Source organism: Thunnus albacares, chromosome 13, assembly GCF_914725855.1.
Source record: "Thunnus albacares chromosome 13, fThuAlb1.1, whole genome shotgun sequence".
Classification (NCBI taxonomy): Eukaryota; Metazoa; Chordata; class Actinopteri; order Scombriformes; family Scombridae; genus Thunnus; species Thunnus albacares.
The window spans coordinates 21,795,632-21,813,365 of record NC_058118.1 but is presented as its reverse complement, the minus strand read 5'-3'; the positions used below and the strand labels follow the sequence as shown (position 1 = coordinate 21,813,365).

Below are 17,734 nucleotides of genomic sequence, written 5' to 3'. Positions count from 1 at the left end.
GCTTGATATGTAATCCACCTCCTACCTAGAGTTACAGCTTTTTTGTACTTTATACATCAGGATTATGGCTGAAAGTGAATATCTAATACAAGGCACAGAAGAAAATGCACAAAAAAACAGAAACACAAGCTTTTAGATTAGACTTTAACATAACCAACTCCAACAAATCATTATATTCTTTAATGTAAACCAAGTTATTCATTTTGTTCATCAAACAAATTTAAACATCAGCAAATTAGGAACTGCTAGTTTTAATAACAAACACAATCGGTTATCAAATAATTCTTTACATCCAGCGACTTGCAGTCTGTATGTTTCAGTCCTGATGCTCGTGCTCCTGTCCCGGTATGAGCCAGCGGATGCTGTCTGTCCGCAGGATGGCGTACGTAGTAAAGCCCATGATGAAGAGGACAGAGAAGACCAGCAACCAGTCGATGCTCCTCACCGGGACACTGGGGAGGGGGCCCAGGCGGTCTGCGTCTGTCACGTTTCTGTTGGGGTCCGCTTCAAACCCTGGAGCACATACACAGTATTTCAGAAAACGAGACATTCTTGATGAGCAGCGTTGGTACACGATTTAGTATCTATGTCACAAAAAAAAAATATGCAGATATTTAGTTTGTAAAGAGGAGATCCTTTTCTCCTGTCCCATAAAATTGTCTTTGGACCATCCAAATTATTTATTTATTTTTTGTAAGTCTACGTGTTAACGTGCACCAACTTTCATGAAGGATTCTGAGAAGTCAGGTGTCAGATATCCAGATGTAGCAGCAACAGGTGTTTTCTTACCACAAGTCAACCTCGTAGTGTATGAAGCAAACTTTGAGAAATTAAATAAAGACATCACTTCAAGACTTCCAACACCCAACAAAGTGACCTAAGTGATTGTGCATAATGTCTTCCAGCAACAGAAGCAAAGTCGTAACGCCTGTCACTGAGAACGAGCAGATTTTTTTCTCTACTGTCAAAATTATTATTTCATCACGTGTGGTCACTAACAGGAAGTGACCAATCAAAACCTAAACAGCAGCAAGTGAGCGCTCACGTCATGTTGCAGTCTCAAACATAAAAACAAGCATTATTTCGGACAGTTTCTAGATTAATTGTACCTGTCTGGTTAGTGATGAAGGAGGTGAGCATGTCCAGCGTTCTGTCTGTGTGGTTGAAGCGAGCCATGGGTTTGGCCCCCTGGAACAGCAGGATGTTGGGAACTGCCACCGTCCCAAACCTCGTCGAGAGGCTGGTGGAAGACACGAGAAAGACAAATGACAATTTGGTTTTAGATATCTGATCTGATATACAGAATTATCAATCTAAAGGCTGCAAAAAATTATCTTAATGAAGCTTATAATGTTCAGTTTTGGTTGAGACTTTTTCAAAAGGGTGTTGATTCAACTCTATGGTGTTTTTGAGGCTGTAGTTAATAGATTGATCTGCATTATATTTAAAGGTGTTTCTATTGTTTTGTCCACCACCATTCACAGTGCATACATGAGGAGGACAGAATATTACAAACACCTCTCAATATAATTCAATCCAATACAACATCACCACTAATTATGACCTTAAATGTTATCATCAAAGTTTGGATTTTCCTGCGAACTCAGTGTACAATTAGCCTTGCTTTAATTTATTCTGATATGTGTCTCAAGCAAAGAACATGTGTGAGCACTGTCTAAGCTTACAGAGAGTTTTTAGTTAACATAAGATTGGTTTAAGTAAGATTTTTAATGTCCACACACTTTCAAATGTGTAGTTTTGCCAACTTACAAACACATAATATACATATTTTCAACTTCTCCACAGTGGACATTTCTGTTAGATCAACAGCTACAACAATTAGTCAGTTAATTAATCAACAGGTTCCAGATTCTCAAATTTATTTCTGTTTTATATCATTGTAAACAAAGTATCTTTGGGTTTAGGACTGTTGGTCAAACAAAACAAGACATTGATTGACATCACCTTTATTGGGCAATTATACTGGTAATTTTTCAGTATTTTCTGACATTTTATAGATAAAACAATTAATTGATTCATCGATAATGAAAATAATCCCTTGTTGGATCCCTAATCTAATTAGCTAGTTTGCTAGTTGCTTATAAAAATGTGTCTACCAGTTACTAGCTGAAGTTACGCGAGCCACAGAGAGAGAAAAAATCAGAAATCACTTGATGCCCTTATAAAGAGGCCTGAGTTTCACTGAGGAAGAGATGACACATGTAAACCCCAGAAAATGAGAGAATTCACCTGCTGTGCTGCGAGGCATCCAGTGCCAGGAAATGCATGCTGGGAAAGACTCGAGGCAGGGCGTTGAAGTGAGGTGCGAGGCTGGCTGAGAATTGGCACCAGGTGGTGAAGAAAAGCACCACAGAGCACTCTGTGCTGTTAGCATTCAGGTACTCCATCAGGTCCTGAGAGAAATAAAGAACAATGACACACATTTAGCTTCCTCTCTGTGAAAGAAATAGCAGATCTCCCACTCCAGCATTTTATTTGAGGGATAAAAACAGAAGGATGTCTGGACTTTTTTTGGTGCCAAGCTATAAAGTACTGAGTCAAAAATGTCCTCTCAGGTATTATGGCACATGCATAAGAGTTAACAACATAGTACTGAGTGTCTGAAATAGCTCCCTGGTCTAAACATCAGTCTACAAACTGCTCACTGTGCAGAATACAGATTGATGTGGTGCAGAGTTTGACCCCGGAAGGCTGTTTTCACAATTATCTGCAGGAAGTGGAAAGTTTCTCTGTGCTCGCTGAAAATTTGATTTTAAGGGACGGCCTACGAGCATGATTTGTGACATCACAAATAGTTTGGAAGCCAATCCTGGTCCAATATTCAATTTACACAAGTGTGACATGGAAACTTGAAGCCTCCAGTGCACATACACTGACTTTTCAGTGAAGTAGGAGACATCTTGTGTCCAGCAGTTAAACTTTTGTAATGAAATGTATTTGTATATTTATAGATTCTGGAATTTTTAATAAGAGAGAAGGAATAGATGCAATTAAAGCACACATTATTGTTCCATGCAGAGTATTTTTGCATGTCTTAATACATGTCTGGAGGGGATCTTTAATGGCATCCCTCAACTAGTGAGCCTCAGAGGGAAGCATAAATACCTGTGAAGCGTTGAGGACCTGCACAGTGAAGTTGTCCATTCCTGTGATGTTCCTCTTATCACAGTTGACCTTGTATGTCTTCGCCGTCTCTGTGGAGTTCTGTTCCTCTGTTGCCGTGACTTCCGCATGCACCATGTCAAGAGTGACCTGCAAGTAAAAATTAAAGGAGAAGTCAACTACCGGGTACTTCACTCATCACTGTGTTTATTGACTTAATTGACGGCTTGCTTCTACAGAATTGATGCTCAGATGACATCCGAATATAAAATCTAAACCCAAACAAAGCTTAAAGGGAGACTTCACCAATTTTACTCATGAAGTTCAGTTTATTATGGAAGGGAGTTTTATAAAGTGTGACTTTTGTGACTTTTAACAAACCTTCTGTTATAAATTGAGGGCAGGGAGTTTTAAAGTGTCTGGTAAAGGCCCAAAACCAAAGCCACACTATATTATAGCTACTCATATTCACATCTTTTTGTCATAGTGGTTCCAGTTAGTAACCTGCTGTGACATGTCAATGCTCCTCTCCTCCAGTGATGCTCCTTTAGCAGCCGGAGCAGGTGAACCACACAGGGCGCTGTTCTCGTCACAAGGCGGGGAGAAGCCTGACTGAAAGTCTTTCACATTTTTGGGGAAGAGAGACTCAATGTCAGATGGATCGATGGGGGTTTCAGTCCCCATCACAGCGTCTGCAATCTCTGCTGTCTTGAACTGCCTCTTCGGCAGAGATTCCAGGTCTTCTGTCTCCACAAACTTGGGGCTGTTCTCCAAGTCGGACACTGCATCCTCTGACAGCACGAGCTCCAGTGATTCGTCATTCTCTGAAAAGTAAATTATAAATCAAGCTCAGTATGTAAGACATTTCTTTCATGGCTGCCCTACTGCTAGAGATGAGCTTTTGGTAGTTTCTCTGAAGATAATCTATTACTTCTAATAACAGCTCTCTTTTTCTCCGCCTTAAGTTGACATTAACCTCCCATGAGAAGTGCTGAGTGACCTGAAAGTCCTAGATCTTTTTACATAAGGGAAATGTTCCATTAAAGGAAGTTGCACTGAAAAGGGCTAGCCTGGTTCCAGATCTCTGAATCACAACTGGCAATGAAACAAAATGGCAATTAAGTCTGATTATCAGGCTAGATAAGATCGACCGAAGAATATGTACACCAGAGCGGCAACGATTATTCGATTAGTCAATCAACAGAAAATTTATCGACAACTATTTCAATAATTGAGTGATCGTTTAAGTCATTTTCAAGCAGAAATGCCATATATTTAATGGTTCCAGGTCCTTAGATTTGTTGTATGTAAAGTAAGAATTTGCTTCCATTACAGCAAATTAAAAATATAGGGCCGTTGGTCGGACAAAACTTTTCAAGATGTTACATTGGGCTTTAGGAAACTGTGACAGGAAAAATTTTTTCTGTTCTTTCATATACCAAAGGATTAATCAATTAATCAAGAAAATAATCAGCAGACTAATCTGTAATGAAAACAATCATTAGTTGTAGCCCTAATCTACACTTTGTTGCCCATTTAGATTATATCTAGCTAAAACGAACGCAGTCTAAAACAACAGCCCTGCCTTAAATAAACTCTACCTTCAAGGAGGTTTTTGTATTCAGTTTTTGTTGAAACTGATTTTAAAAAAGGCATTGAGTCAACTTTATGAACATTTTGAGGGTTGTAGTTTGTGGTACTGATATATTGTATCACAAACTACAACCTCAAAAAAATGGATTCACAATTTTTCAAGTCTTAAAACAACAGTCAGGTGCCAAAATTAACGTTGAAACAGGTTTGTCTTGCCATAATCATTCCTCTTGTTCATACTGGCCATTAGAAGATCCCTTCATAATGCACTTACAATGTAAGTGATGGGGGAAAAAATCCACAAACTTCCTTTATCTGAAGTTAATATGAAGCTTCAGAAAAGTTCTAAAAATTGATTGACTAAAAAATGAGTCAAATCAAGTAGATTTCTTTCAACATTACAGTGTTTTTTAGTGCCAAAGTCCCTCTTTCTGTTATAATACTTCCTCTGCAGCTCAACAGAGAAACACAAAGAGGGAATTTGATGCTAAAAAGATTGTAAATGTGGCAGATATCCACTTGATATGATTAACCCAGACTGCTGAAGCCTCATATAAGCTTCAGATAAACTTTTAAATGCATTTTTGCACAAAATAATTGTTTGGCCCACCATAACTTACATTAAAAGCACATTTGAAGGGGATCTTTTAATAGCCAGTATGACCAGGAGGCATGATTACAGAGGAAAACCTCCTTCAGTGTTCATTTAGGCACCTGACTGTTGTTTTGAGACATACTTGAACCTATCCTTTAATATCGATGAGAATAAACATTATGACCTTTAAGCATTCAGGATTAATTGCAGGGCTGTTATGTTAATAAACAGGCAACTGAGGATATTTTCACAGAGCTACTGCAGTATATATTGGTGCTCAGCTAATGTGATCTCAGAAATGTCAAATTAGTTTTAGCTTGGTGCATAAAAGTTCCTAATTTTACTCAAACCTCTTCATTACTAGTATTTTAACAAATAAAGCTTAACGTTATTAACCGTGACTTCATCACTACCACTAGAAATTCGAGGTCAAATAACGTTAATGGGTTCATAAACGTTTGATTATCAGTTTACAACATCAATAATGTCCAGTTTGGGTTTGGAGCACTGGACAGGGTCCTTTTAGATGAGTCGACATCTGGCTAAAACGTGAACACCACACTGACACAACTATCTTCATGAAATTAGTAGAACCAGTTAGTTAAAAGTTGACATTAATCCTTTAACCGCAGTGTTTTGCTAGCAATGTCTAGCTAACGAGCGGCTGCTTGTCTCTTACCTTGTGCTGTCACAGACGAAAACGTCTGAACGTTAGAGTGATACAACGTAAAAAATAAAACATACGAGATGTGAAGTGTGTTCAAAAACCCCGTCATAATTTTCAAATGTAGCAAGATGTAAATATGATCGGTTATCACGACATTTTGAGATGTGATATGATGCTGTTGTTGATCGGCTCATAGGAACGAATGTTTCTATGCTGCGACGGACGACTGAAAATGTTACACCTCCGAATTCAGCTTCCGGACCAGATAGATAAGCTTTATGTATACAGCTTTAGAGCAAGTCGCTGTTATGCAGTGGTGGAAAGTAACGGAGTACATTTACTCAAGTACTGTACTGAAGTACTTGTACTTTACTTGGGTATTTCCTTGATGCTACTCTATACCTCCATTCCACGACATTTGACAGCTTTAGTTACTTTTTAGATGAAGATTTGACCCAATGGATAATAGAACAAGCTTTTAAAATACAATACATTGTTAAAGGTGAAACCAGTGGTTTCCAACCTTTTTGGCTTTTGACGTCTTACAAATAACAGTGTGTAGTCAGGGTCATGTTTTGGTCCTCAGACCTTCATCGGGCAAGATTCATGAAATTTAGTACAAAAACGATTGATTTTTGTGATATATTGCAGTGAAAGTAGCAACATGGAGCATTTGAGGTTAAATAGTTGTCTGTGCAATTTCATTAAAGATGAGAGGTTTGTTGAAGTGGTGACTGGTCATTTATTTCTAGGATCTGGCAAACAGAATCTTCCTAAAAAGTTTTAACATGTAAAACACTTGAAGTCACACTTAAAAAGATGATTTTTTAAAATTAAAAATTATATAAGCTACCACAGAGTACTGTACCAACTGTTACTAATGTTTTGTCATGTACTTTTTGGGTAATGTTATACATAAAAAAAAATTTAAAAATAATAACAGAAATGCAATTTTGCAATATCATTACAAGAGCTAATATGCAGCACAGACAGCAGTAGACTAAAAAGTAAACATTAAATTTTACAAATTACATTCACAAAAGACTAAAATTACATTTTTTATATTTATTATTAATTATATTACAATAATTTGACAAACACTTTTGTCTAAAGTGACAAACAAAAATCCAAATACATATATATATTGTGACATACAGTACATTTCGTAGTTTTAATTAATCCCATTTATATAATCACCAAATTCAATTTTAAGGAGGAAGAAAACTGAATTGTCATTAGACATTTCCATAATATTTTTCATGCACAGCATACACTACAATGAAAATGTAAATATAATGTAAGTATCAAACAAGAAACAAGTGTAATCGATATGTAGCAAATTCACAGTTCATTGTAGCGCCACCCATGATGTTCAATCTCTAAGAGATGCAGTGTAGACGCACTCTAACAAATACCACATAGCACCACAGATAAACAGCATAAAATCTCACTGTGTAATAACTCATTTATACTTGAGATCACACAACTCAGCAGTGCCTCCAGCAGGATCTGGAAGCCAAAATCCGGGATAGAGAGGCTGAGTGAACGTGGTCTGGACTCTGTGGAGGAGAGTCATGGTTTCAGAGACACTGTAGAAAGTCAGAATACCTGCACTGTGATCCAGGTACACTCCGACTCTGGAGGACAGAGGACCTGAGATGGGAGTTACGATTTTATTATGTCTGAATTGAGTTGAACCTCTGCTGTTACATTCTAATGTCCATGACTTTTCATTAAATCCAAATCCACATTTGTCCATGGTCCCTGTTCTGCTAATATCCTTGTATGTGACTGCGATGTCAACCTTCCCGCTCCACTCCACCTCCCAGTAACAACGTCCAGTCAGACCCTCTCTACTAAGGACCTGCCACCATTCAAGAAATCTGTCTGGGTGACTTGAATATAACTGTTTTACTGCCATTAATGTTGCTTTTTTGTTGCTCTCACACAGTGACAAACATGCATGTGCTGTATTAGGATCCAATGTGATTTTCTGTGAATATCTCAAGAACTCAGCTCTGGTCTTGGGCTCGTCTTGTGCCAGTAAAACATCCACTTCAGTCACTGTCTGTGAGATTTTTGTCCATTCTTCACTCAGAACAGCCTGCAGTTTAGTTGTGGCCTCTGACACAGCTGTAGTCACATCCTCAAAGTACCGGAGAGAACAGATATTGATGCTGGGTAAGTCTGTAGATTCACTCACTTGAGAGAGTGAGGGGTAGTTGTTTAGAAAATGAAGGTGATCTTCTGTGTGCGAGAGCTGGTCCAGCTCAGCATCTTTCCTCTTCAGCTCACTTATCTCCTGCTGCATCTTCTCCTCAAGCTCTTTAACTCGACTTACTTCAGTTTTCTGCTGAGATCTGATCTGCTGCTTCACTTTAGAGCTTCTTTTCTCAATGAGACAGATCAACTCCTTGAAGATTTTCTCACTGTCATTCACAGCCTTATCAGCAGACAGATTGATAGCCTCCATCTTTTGTTGAAGCACTTTCACGTCTTTCTCTCGGTCCTGGATTCTCTGTTGGATTTTTTGCTGACTCACTCCCAGCTGTGTCTGCTTCTCAGCCCTTTCTGCTGCAGCTGAGACTGTGTCGTGGCCTTTATGTTCATCCATGGAGCAGAGATAACAGATACACTGCTGATCAGTGCGGCAGAAAATCTTCATCACCTCGTCGTGGTGAGAGCAGATGTTCTCCTGAAGCTTTAAAGTGGCTTCAACCAGCTTGTGTTTCTTTAACGGTGGTACATCATAGTGAGGCTGGAGATGTTGCTCACAGTAAGAAGCCACACACACCAGACAGGACTTGACAGCTTTCAGCTTCCTCTCAGTGCAGAAATCACAGGCCACGTCTCCAGGTCCCGCATAGCACCGATCAGGTGGAGCAGCTTTGAGTCCTACTGTCTTTAGTTCCTCCACTAAGTCTGCAAACATGGTGTTTTTCACCAGGACAGGCCTCGGTGTGAAGCTCTGCCTGCACTGAGGGCAGCTGTAGATTTTCTTTTGATCTTCCACATCCCAGCAGTCTTTAATACAGCTCATGCAGTAGCTGTGCCCACAAGGAATAGTTACTGGATCTTTCAGAAGATCCAGACAGATCGAACAGCTCAGTTTTTCTCGGTTCAGCTGAATCACTTGCTGCGCCATTTCTTCTCTAGACGACAGTGAATGTCAGTGAGTTTCACTTTCTTTTACCGAGTAAAAGCTGTGCTCACGTTCATTCGCTGATCTGCAGCGTATGGGCTTTTCAGCTGTTGCATTTCATCACATGGTGTTTACACCCATCCTGACACTGGCAGATCTGTGAAAGGGGAGGGAACTAAAATATCTCAACTGAATGGATTCTGAACAGAGTTTCTATGAAGAGGTGAAGAAGGAGGGATTATGAAGTTGTGTTACATTCCAGGAAGAGGAGTGACTGGAGAAGTGCAGTGTGTCTTTAGTCCTCCTTTATAGTCTACAGTTCAGATAACTGCGGAATAAAAATGGACTACATACACTGGGAACTCCATTTATACAACACCTTTCATATGCATAATGGAGCTCAGCATGCTTTACATAGAGAGTAATGGCTGAAAATAAAATAAAATTAAGAGCAGACCATTTAGGCAATTAAAACTTCAAGATACATCCAAAAAAATGAGGGGGAGAAGGATAAGATGTTAAAAATATAAATAAAATATTAATGACATAAAGTTTGAATAAATGCTTACAAGCCTCAGTGGATATTTCTCTCCTCAGATCAAGCAGCAGAGAATTTGTCCAGAATTGAGTCCAGAACTACAAACGGCAGCTTTACTGTTTTTCTTGTTTGGTAAAGTGAGCAGCAGAGAGTTTGTTGATATAAGGGACACATCTTTGTATTATGTCAACCAATTGTCAGGGGAAAGTCCATGAATGCATTTACAGACAAATACAAGAATCACACTCTTTGCTTAGCCAAGAATTTACAGCTGAAACTGAAACTGTGAAAAGATTTAGAAACTTTTATTATCAATGCTGTCACTTTTATCAAATGACTTTTAAGTAAAAGTACATAAGTATTAGCAGCAAAATGTGCTTAAAGTATTGAAGTAAAAGTAGTGGTTTGGTCTCTCTGACTGATATATTATTATATATGACATCATTAGATTATTAATACTGAAGCATCAGTGTTAGAGCAGCATGTTATTGTTGTAGCTGCTGGAGGTGGAGCTAGTTTCAACTACTTTATATACAGTTAGTTAGTTTAGTCCAGTGGTAAAATCTCAGGAACATGTTTCAGCTCGTTAGAAAGACAGAGGTGACTTAGCTAAGGGTTTCGTATGGTTATGGTTTGGGCAGCTGGTTAAAATGTCATTTTAGCCTGCGCCCAAACCACAACCTTGAGCATTTAAGCATAATATCTATTGAAATATAAGATATTTAAGAAGCGATTTATCCTCTTTTCCCTCATTTTTTGGACGTATTTGAAGCTCTATCATTACTCTTTATGTAAAGCACGTTGAGTTGCATTTTGGATATGAAGGGTGTTGTTTATATCAGTGTAGTTCCCAGTGTATGTAGTCCATTTTTATTCTGTAGTTATCTGAACTGTAGACTATAATGGAAGACTAAAGACACACTGCAGTTCTCAAGCAACTCCTCTACCTGGAATGAAGCACCATTGTTTAAGCCCGCCCCCCATAGAAACTGCATTCAGTTGAGATATTTTAGTTCCCTCCCCTTTCACAGATCTGCCAGTGTAAGGAAGGGTGTAAACACCATGTGATGAAATGCAACAGCTGAAAAGCCCATACGCTGCAGATCAGCGAATGAACGTGATCACAGCTTTTACCCGGTAAAAGAAAGTGAAACTCACTGACATTCACTGTCGTCAAGAGAAGAAATGGCGCAGCAAGTGATTCAGCTGAACCGAGAAAAACTGAGCTGTTCGATCTGTCTGGATCTTCTGAAAGATCCAGTGACTATTCCTTGTGGGCACAGCTACTGCATGAGCTGTATTAAAGACTGCTGGGATGTGGAAGATCAAAAGAAAATCTACAGCTGCCCTCAGTGCAGGAAGAGATTCACACCGAGGCCTGTCCTGGTGAAAAACACCATGTTTGCAGAGTTAGTGGAGGAACTAAAGACAGTAGGACTCAAAGCTGCTCCACCCGATCGGTGCTATGCGGGACCTGGAGACGTGGCCTGTGATTACTGCACTGAGAGGAAGCTGAAAGCTGTCAAGTCCTGTCTGGTGTGTATGGCTTCTTACTGTGAGCAACACCTCCAGCCTCACTATGATGTAGCACTTTTAAAGAAACACAAGCTGGTTGAAGCCACTTTAAAGCTTCAGGAGAACATCTGCTCTCACCACGACGAGGTGATGAAGATTTTCTGCCGCACTGATCAGCAGTGTATCTGTTATCTCTGCTCCATGGATGAACATAAAGGCCACGACACAGTCTCAGCTGCAGCAGAAAGGGCTGAGAAGCAGACACAGCTGGGAGTGAGTCAGCAAAAAATCCAACAGAGAATCCAGGACCGAGAGAAAGACGTGAAAGTGCTTCAACAAGAGGTGGAGGCTATCAATCTGTCTGCTGATAAGGCTGTGAATGACAGTGAGAAAATCTTCAAGGAGTTGATCTGTCTCATTGAGAAAAGAAGCTCTGAAGTGAAGCAACAGATCAGATCTCAGCAGAAAACTGAAGTAAGTCGAGTTAAAGAGCTTGAGGAGAAGATGCAGCAGGAGATAAGTGAGCTGAGGAGGAAATATGCTGAGCTGGACCAGCTCTCTCACACAGAAGATCACCTTCATTTTCTAAACAACTACCCCTCACTCTCTCAAGTGAGTGAATCTACAGACTTACCCAGCATCAATATCTGTTCTCTCTGGTACTTTGAGGATGTGACTACAGCTGTGTCAGAGGCCACAACTAAACTGCAGGCTGTTCTGAGTGAAGAATGGACAAAAATCTCACAGACAGTGACTGAAGTGGATGTTTTACTGGCACTAGACGAGCCCAAGACCAGAACCAAGTTTTTGAGATATTCACAGAAAATCACATTGGATCCTAATACAGCACACACACGTTTGTCACTGTGTGAGAGCAACAGAAAAGCAACATTAATGGCAGTAAAACAGTTATATTCCAGTCACCCAGACAGATTCTTAGAAAGGTGGCAGGTCCTTAGTAGAGAGGGTCTGACTGGACGTTGTTACTGGGAGGTGGAGTGGAGCGGGAAGGTTGTCATTGCAGTCACATACAAGGATATTAGCAGGACAGGGACCAGGGACAAATGTGGATTTGGATTAAATGAAAAGTCATGGACATTAGAATGTAACAGCAGAGGTTCAACTCAATTCAGACATAATAAAATCTTAACTCCCATCTCAGGTCCTCTGTCCTCCAGAGTCGGAGTGTACCTGGATCACAGTGCAGGTATTCTGACTTTCTACAGTGTCTCTGAAACCATGACTCTCCTCCACAGAGTCCAGACCACGTTCACTCAGCCTCTCTATCCCGGATTTTGGCTTCCAAATCCTCTTGGAGGCACTGCTGAGTTGTGTGATCTCAAGTATAAATGAGTTATTACACAGTGAGATGTTGTGCTGTTTATCTGTGGTGCTATGTGGTATTTGTTAGAGTGCGTCTACACTGCATCTCTTAGAGATTGAACATCATGGGTGGCGCTACGATGAACTGTGAATTTGCTACAAAAAATGAAAAATATTATGGAAATGTCTAATAACAATTCAGTTTTCATCCTACTTAAAATTTAATTTGGTGATTTTATAAATGGGCTTAATTAAAACTACAAAATAAATAATGTACTGTCTGTAATAAACATATATATATGTATTTGGATTTTTGTTTGTCGCTTTAGACAAAAGCATTTGTTGAATGATTGTAATATTTTCTAAGCAATGTAATTTTTGTCCTTCATGAATGTAATTTGTAAGATTTAATGTTTACTTTTTACTCTACTGCTGTCTGTGCAGCATACTAGCTCTTGTAATGATGTTGCAAAATTGCATTTCTGTTTTTTAATTTTTTTTAAAAAATAATGTATAACATTACCTAAAAAGTACATGACAAAACATTAGTAAAAGTTGGTACAGTACTCTGTGGTAGTATATATAATTTTTAATTTAAAAAAAAAAAATCATTTTTGCAAGTGTGACTTTAGGTATTTTTACATGTTAAAAATTTTAGGAAGATTCTTGAAATAAATAAATAGTAAAAGTACATGAAAAAACTTTGCACAGACAACATGTTTTAGATTTCACTTCAAATGCTGTATATTGCTTCTTTCACTGTAATATATCACAAAAATCAATAGTTTTTGTATTAAATTTCTTGAATCTTGTCTGATGAAGGTCTGAGGACCGAAACATTGTTAATAAAGTGATTAGAAGTGATCGACAGTGTGTGTGATGTTTTGGTCTTTTCACACTTTTAGTTTATGATCCGACACACCTGCCCATAAGACTTTCTGGAGGGAAAGAATTTTGCAGTACTCGTTACAGAACACATTTCTTTCTGATCGTCAGTTTTTCCAGATATTTTGGTATCAGACAAACACTCAGAGAGATCAATCAAGTGATCAAATAACCTCAACTTTATGTTGGAGGTGACAGGTAATTTCACCAGAAAAGCATAATCATGATATTGATTTTAAGTTTGTGAAATGTTTGCAAAGGAAACATTTCAAAACAACTTGTCAACAAACGGTGTTACTTTCAGATTTATTACACAACTTTTGAACATTCCACAACAATCATGCAGGAATAAAATGGGAATTATACAAAGCTTTACCGGCTTCGCCAATCACACTTTAGTAATAACTGGGCGATCACGTCGCCTCAAAAACACTCAAAATGTGAAGTAATATTTTTTGGTGTTTTTACCCATCCTTACACTGGCAGATCCATGAAAGGGGAGGGAACTAAAATATCTCAACTGAATGGACTCTGAACAGAGTTTCTATGAAAAGGTGAAGAAGGAGGGATTATGAAGTTGTGTTTCATTCCAGGAAGAGGAGTGACTGGAGAAGTGCAGTGTGTCTTTAGTCCTCCTTTATAGTCTACAGTTCAGATAACTGCGGAATAAAAATGGACTACATACACTGGGAACTCCATTTATACAACACCTTTCATATGCATAATGGAGCTCAGCGTGCTTTACATAGAGAGTAATGGCTGAAAATAAAATAAAATTAAGAGCAGACCATTTGGACAATTAAAATGAGGGGGAGAAGGATAAGATATTAAAAATATAAATAAAATATTAATGACATAAAGTTTGAATAAATGCTTACAAGCCTCAGTTGATATTTCTCTCCTCAGATCAAGCAGCAGAGAATTTGTCATTTTGAGTCCAGAACTACAAACGGCAGCTTTACTGTTTGTCTTGTTTGGTAAAGTGAGCAGCAGAGAGTTTGTTGATATAAGGGACACATCTTTGTATTATGTCAACCAATTGTCAGGGGAAAGTCCATGAATGCATTTACAGACAAATACAAGAATCACACTCTTTGCTTAGCCTAGAATTTACAGCTGAAACTTAAACTGTGAAAAGATTTAGAAACTTTTATTAACAATGTTGTCACTTTTATCAAATGACTTTTAAGTAAAAGTACATAAGTATTAGCAGCAAAATGTGCTTAAAGTATTGAAGTAAAAGTAGTGGTTTGGTCTCTCTGACTGATATATTATTATATATGACATTATTAGATTATTAATACTGAAGCATCAGTGTTAGAGCAGCATGTTACTGTTGTTGCTGCTGGAGGTGGAGCTAGTTTCAACTACTTTATATACAGTTAGTTAGTTTAGTCCAGTGGTAAAATCTCAGGAACATGTTTCAGCTCGTTAGAAAGACAGAGGTGACTTAGCTAAGGGTTTCATATGGTTATGGTTTGGGCAGCTGGTTAAAATGTCATTTTAGCCTGCGGCCCAAACCACAACCTTGACATATAAAAAGCCCGCACCCCCCCCCCAACCCATTTTGTGGAAAGGGATGTCATGATGGCATTGGAAGAGGCAGCATTTAAGCATAATATCTACTGAAATATAAGATATTTAAGAAGAGATTTATCCTCTTTTCCCTCATTTTTTGGATGTATTTGAAGTTTTAATTGTCTAAATGTATGTAGTCCATTTTTATTCTGTAGTTATCTGAACTATAGACTATAATGGAAGACTAAAGACACACTGCAGTTCTCAGCCAACTCCTCTACCTGGAATGAAGCACAAATGTATAATAACCAAATGTATATAACCCCGCCCCCCATAGAAACTGCATTCAGTTGAGATATTTTAGTTCCCTCCCCTTTCACAGATCTGCCAGTGTAAGGAAGGGTGTAAACACCATGTGATGAAATGCAACAGCTGAAAAGCCCATACGCTGCAGATCAGCGAATGAACGTGATCACAGCTTTTACCCGGTAAAAGAAAGTGAAACTCACTGACATTCACTGTCGTCAAGAGAAGAAATGGCGCAGCAAGTGATTCAGCTGAACCGAGAAAAACTGAGCTGTTCGATCTGTCTGGATCTTCTGAAAGATCCAGTGACTATTCCTTGTGGGCACAGCTACTGCATGAGCTGTATTAAAGACTGCTGGGATGTGGAAGATCAAAAGAAAATCTACAGCTGCCCTCAGTGCAGGAAGAGATTCACACCGAGGCCTGTCCTGGTGAAAAACACCATGTTTGCAGAGTTAGTGGAGGAACTAAAGACAGTAGGACTCAAAGCTGCTCCACCCGATCGGTGCTATGCGGGACCTGGAGACGTGGCCTGTGATTACTGCACTGAGAGGAAGCTGAAAGCTGTCAAGTCCTGTCTGGTGTGTATGGCTTCTTACTGTGAGCAACACCTCCAGCCTCACTATGATGTAGCACTTTTAAAGAAACACAAGCTGGTTGAAGCCACTTTAAAGCTTCAGGAGAACATCTGCTCTCACCACGACGAGGTGATGAAGATTTTCTGCCGCACTGATCAGCAGTGTATCTGTTATCTCTGCTCCATGGATGAACATAAAGGCCACGACACAGTCTCAGCTGCAGCAGAAAGGGCTGAGAAGCAGACACAGCTGGGAGTGAGTCAGCAAAAAATCCAACAGAGAATCCAGGACCGAGAGAAAGACGTGAAAGTGCTTCAACAAGAGGTGGAGGCTATCAATCTGTCTGCTGATAAGGCTGTGAATGACAGTGAGAAAATCTTCAAGGAGTTGATCTGTCTCATTGAGAAAAGAAGCTCTGAAGTGAAGCAGCAGATCAGATCTCAGCAGAAAACTGAAGTAAGTCGAGTTAAAGAGCTTGAGGAGAAGATGCAGCAGGAGATAAGTGAGCTGAGGAGGAAAGATGCTGAGCTGGACCAGCTCTCTCACACAGAAGATCACCTTCATTTTCTAAACAACTACCCCTCACTCTCTCAAGTGAGTGAATCTACAGACTTACCCAGCATCAATATCTGTTCTCTCTGGTACTTTGAGGATGTGACTACAGCTGTGTCAGAGGCCACAACTAAACTGCAGGCTGTTCTGAGTGAAGAATGGACAAAAATCTCACAGACAGTGACTGAAGTGGATGTTTTACTGGCACTAGACGAGCCCAAGACCAGAACCAAGTTTTTGAGATATTCACAGAAAATCACATTGGATCCTAATACAGCACACACACGTTTGTCACTGTGTGAGAGCAACAGAAAAGCAACATTAATGGCAGTAAAACAGTTATATTCCAGTCACCCAGACAGATTCTTAGAAAGGTGGCAGGTCCTTAGTAGAGAGGGTCTGACTGGACGTTGTTACTGGGAGGTGGAGTGGAGCGGGAAGGTTGTCATTGCAGTCGCATACAAGGATATTAGCAGGACAGGGACCAGGGACAAATGTGGATTTGGATTAAATGAAAAGTCATGGACATTAGAATGTAACAGCAGAGGTTCAACTCAATTCAGACATAATAAAATCTTAACTCCCATCTCAGGTCCTCTGTCCTCCAGAGTCGGAGTGTACCTGGATCACAGTGCAGGTATTCTCACTTTCTACAGTGTCTCTGAAACCATGACTCTCCTCCACAGAGTCCAGACCACGTTCACTCAGCCTCTCTATCCCGGATTTTGGCTTCCAAATCCTCTTGGAGGCACTGCTGAGTTGTGTGATCTCAAGTATAAATGAGTTATTACACAGTGAGATGTTGTGCTGTTTATCTGTGGTGCTATGTGGTATTTGTTAGAGTGCGTCTACACTGCATCTCTTAGAGATTGAACATCATGGGTGGCGCTACGATGAACTGTGAATTTGCTACAAAAAATGAAAAATATTATGGAAATGTCTAATAACAATTCAGTTTTCATCCTACTTAAAATTTAATTTGGTGATTTTATAAATGGGCTTAATTTAAACTACAAAATAAATAATGTACTGTCTGTAATAAACATATATATGTGTATTTGGATTTTTGTTTGTCGCTTTAGACAAAAGCATTTGTCGAATGATTGTAATATCTTCTAAGCAATGTAATTTTTGTCCTTCATGAATGTAATTTGTAAGATTTAATGTTTACTTTTTAGTCTACTGCTGTCTGTGCAGCATACTAGCTCTTGTAATGATATTGCAAAATTGCATTTCTGTTTTTTGATTTTTTTAAAAATAATGTATAACATTACCTAAAAAGTACATGACAAAACATTAGTAAAAGTTGGTACAGTACTCTGTGGTAGTATATATAATTTTTAATTAAAAAAAAAATAATAATTTTTGCAAGTGTGACTTCAGGTATTTTCACATGTTA

General features: G+C 39.0%; 4 protein-coding genes across 4 annotated transcripts; 2 read left to right on the top strand and 2 right to left on the bottom strand.

Moving 5' to 3' along the window:
• Positions 1–130: 130 nt before the first annotated feature.
• On the bottom strand, positions 131–6,231 carry txndc15 (thioredoxin domain containing 15). Its single transcript, XM_044370321.1, has 6 exons — positions 5,991–6,231; positions 3,628–3,947; positions 3,127–3,273; positions 2,251–2,414; positions 1,110–1,240; positions 131–513 (listed from the first exon to the last, which is right to left on the bottom strand). The coding sequence occupies exons 1-6, from the start codon at positions 6,085–6,087 to the stop codon at positions 317–319; spliced, it is 1,056 nt and encodes a 351-aa protein (XP_044226256.1). The 5' UTR covers positions 6,088–6,231; the 3' UTR covers positions 131–316.
• An 852-nt stretch (positions 6,232–7,083) lies between these two features.
• On the bottom strand, positions 7,084–9,135 carry LOC122995249 (tripartite motif-containing protein 16-like). Its single transcript, XM_044370319.1, has one exon. The coding sequence runs from the start codon at positions 9,121–9,123 to the stop codon at positions 7,441–7,443; it is 1,683 nt and encodes a 560-aa protein (XP_044226254.1). The 5' UTR covers positions 9,124–9,135; the 3' UTR covers positions 7,084–7,440.
• Positions 9,136–10,843: 1,708 nt separating this feature from the next.
• LOC122995250 (tripartite motif-containing protein 16-like) lies at positions 10,844–12,718 on the top strand. Its single transcript, XM_044370320.1, has one exon. It carries the CDS (start codon positions 10,844–10,846, stop codon positions 12,524–12,526), a length of 1,683 nt encoding a protein of 560 aa, XP_044226255.1. The 3' UTR covers positions 12,527–12,718.
• A 2,717-nt stretch (positions 12,719–15,435) lies between these two features.
• LOC122996210 (tripartite motif-containing protein 16-like) lies at positions 15,436–17,292 on the top strand. The gene has a single exon (XM_044371816.1). It carries the CDS (start codon positions 15,436–15,438, stop codon positions 17,116–17,118), a length of 1,683 nt encoding a protein of 560 aa, XP_044227751.1. The 3' UTR covers positions 17,119–17,292.
• Positions 17,293–17,734: the final 442 nt, after the last annotated feature.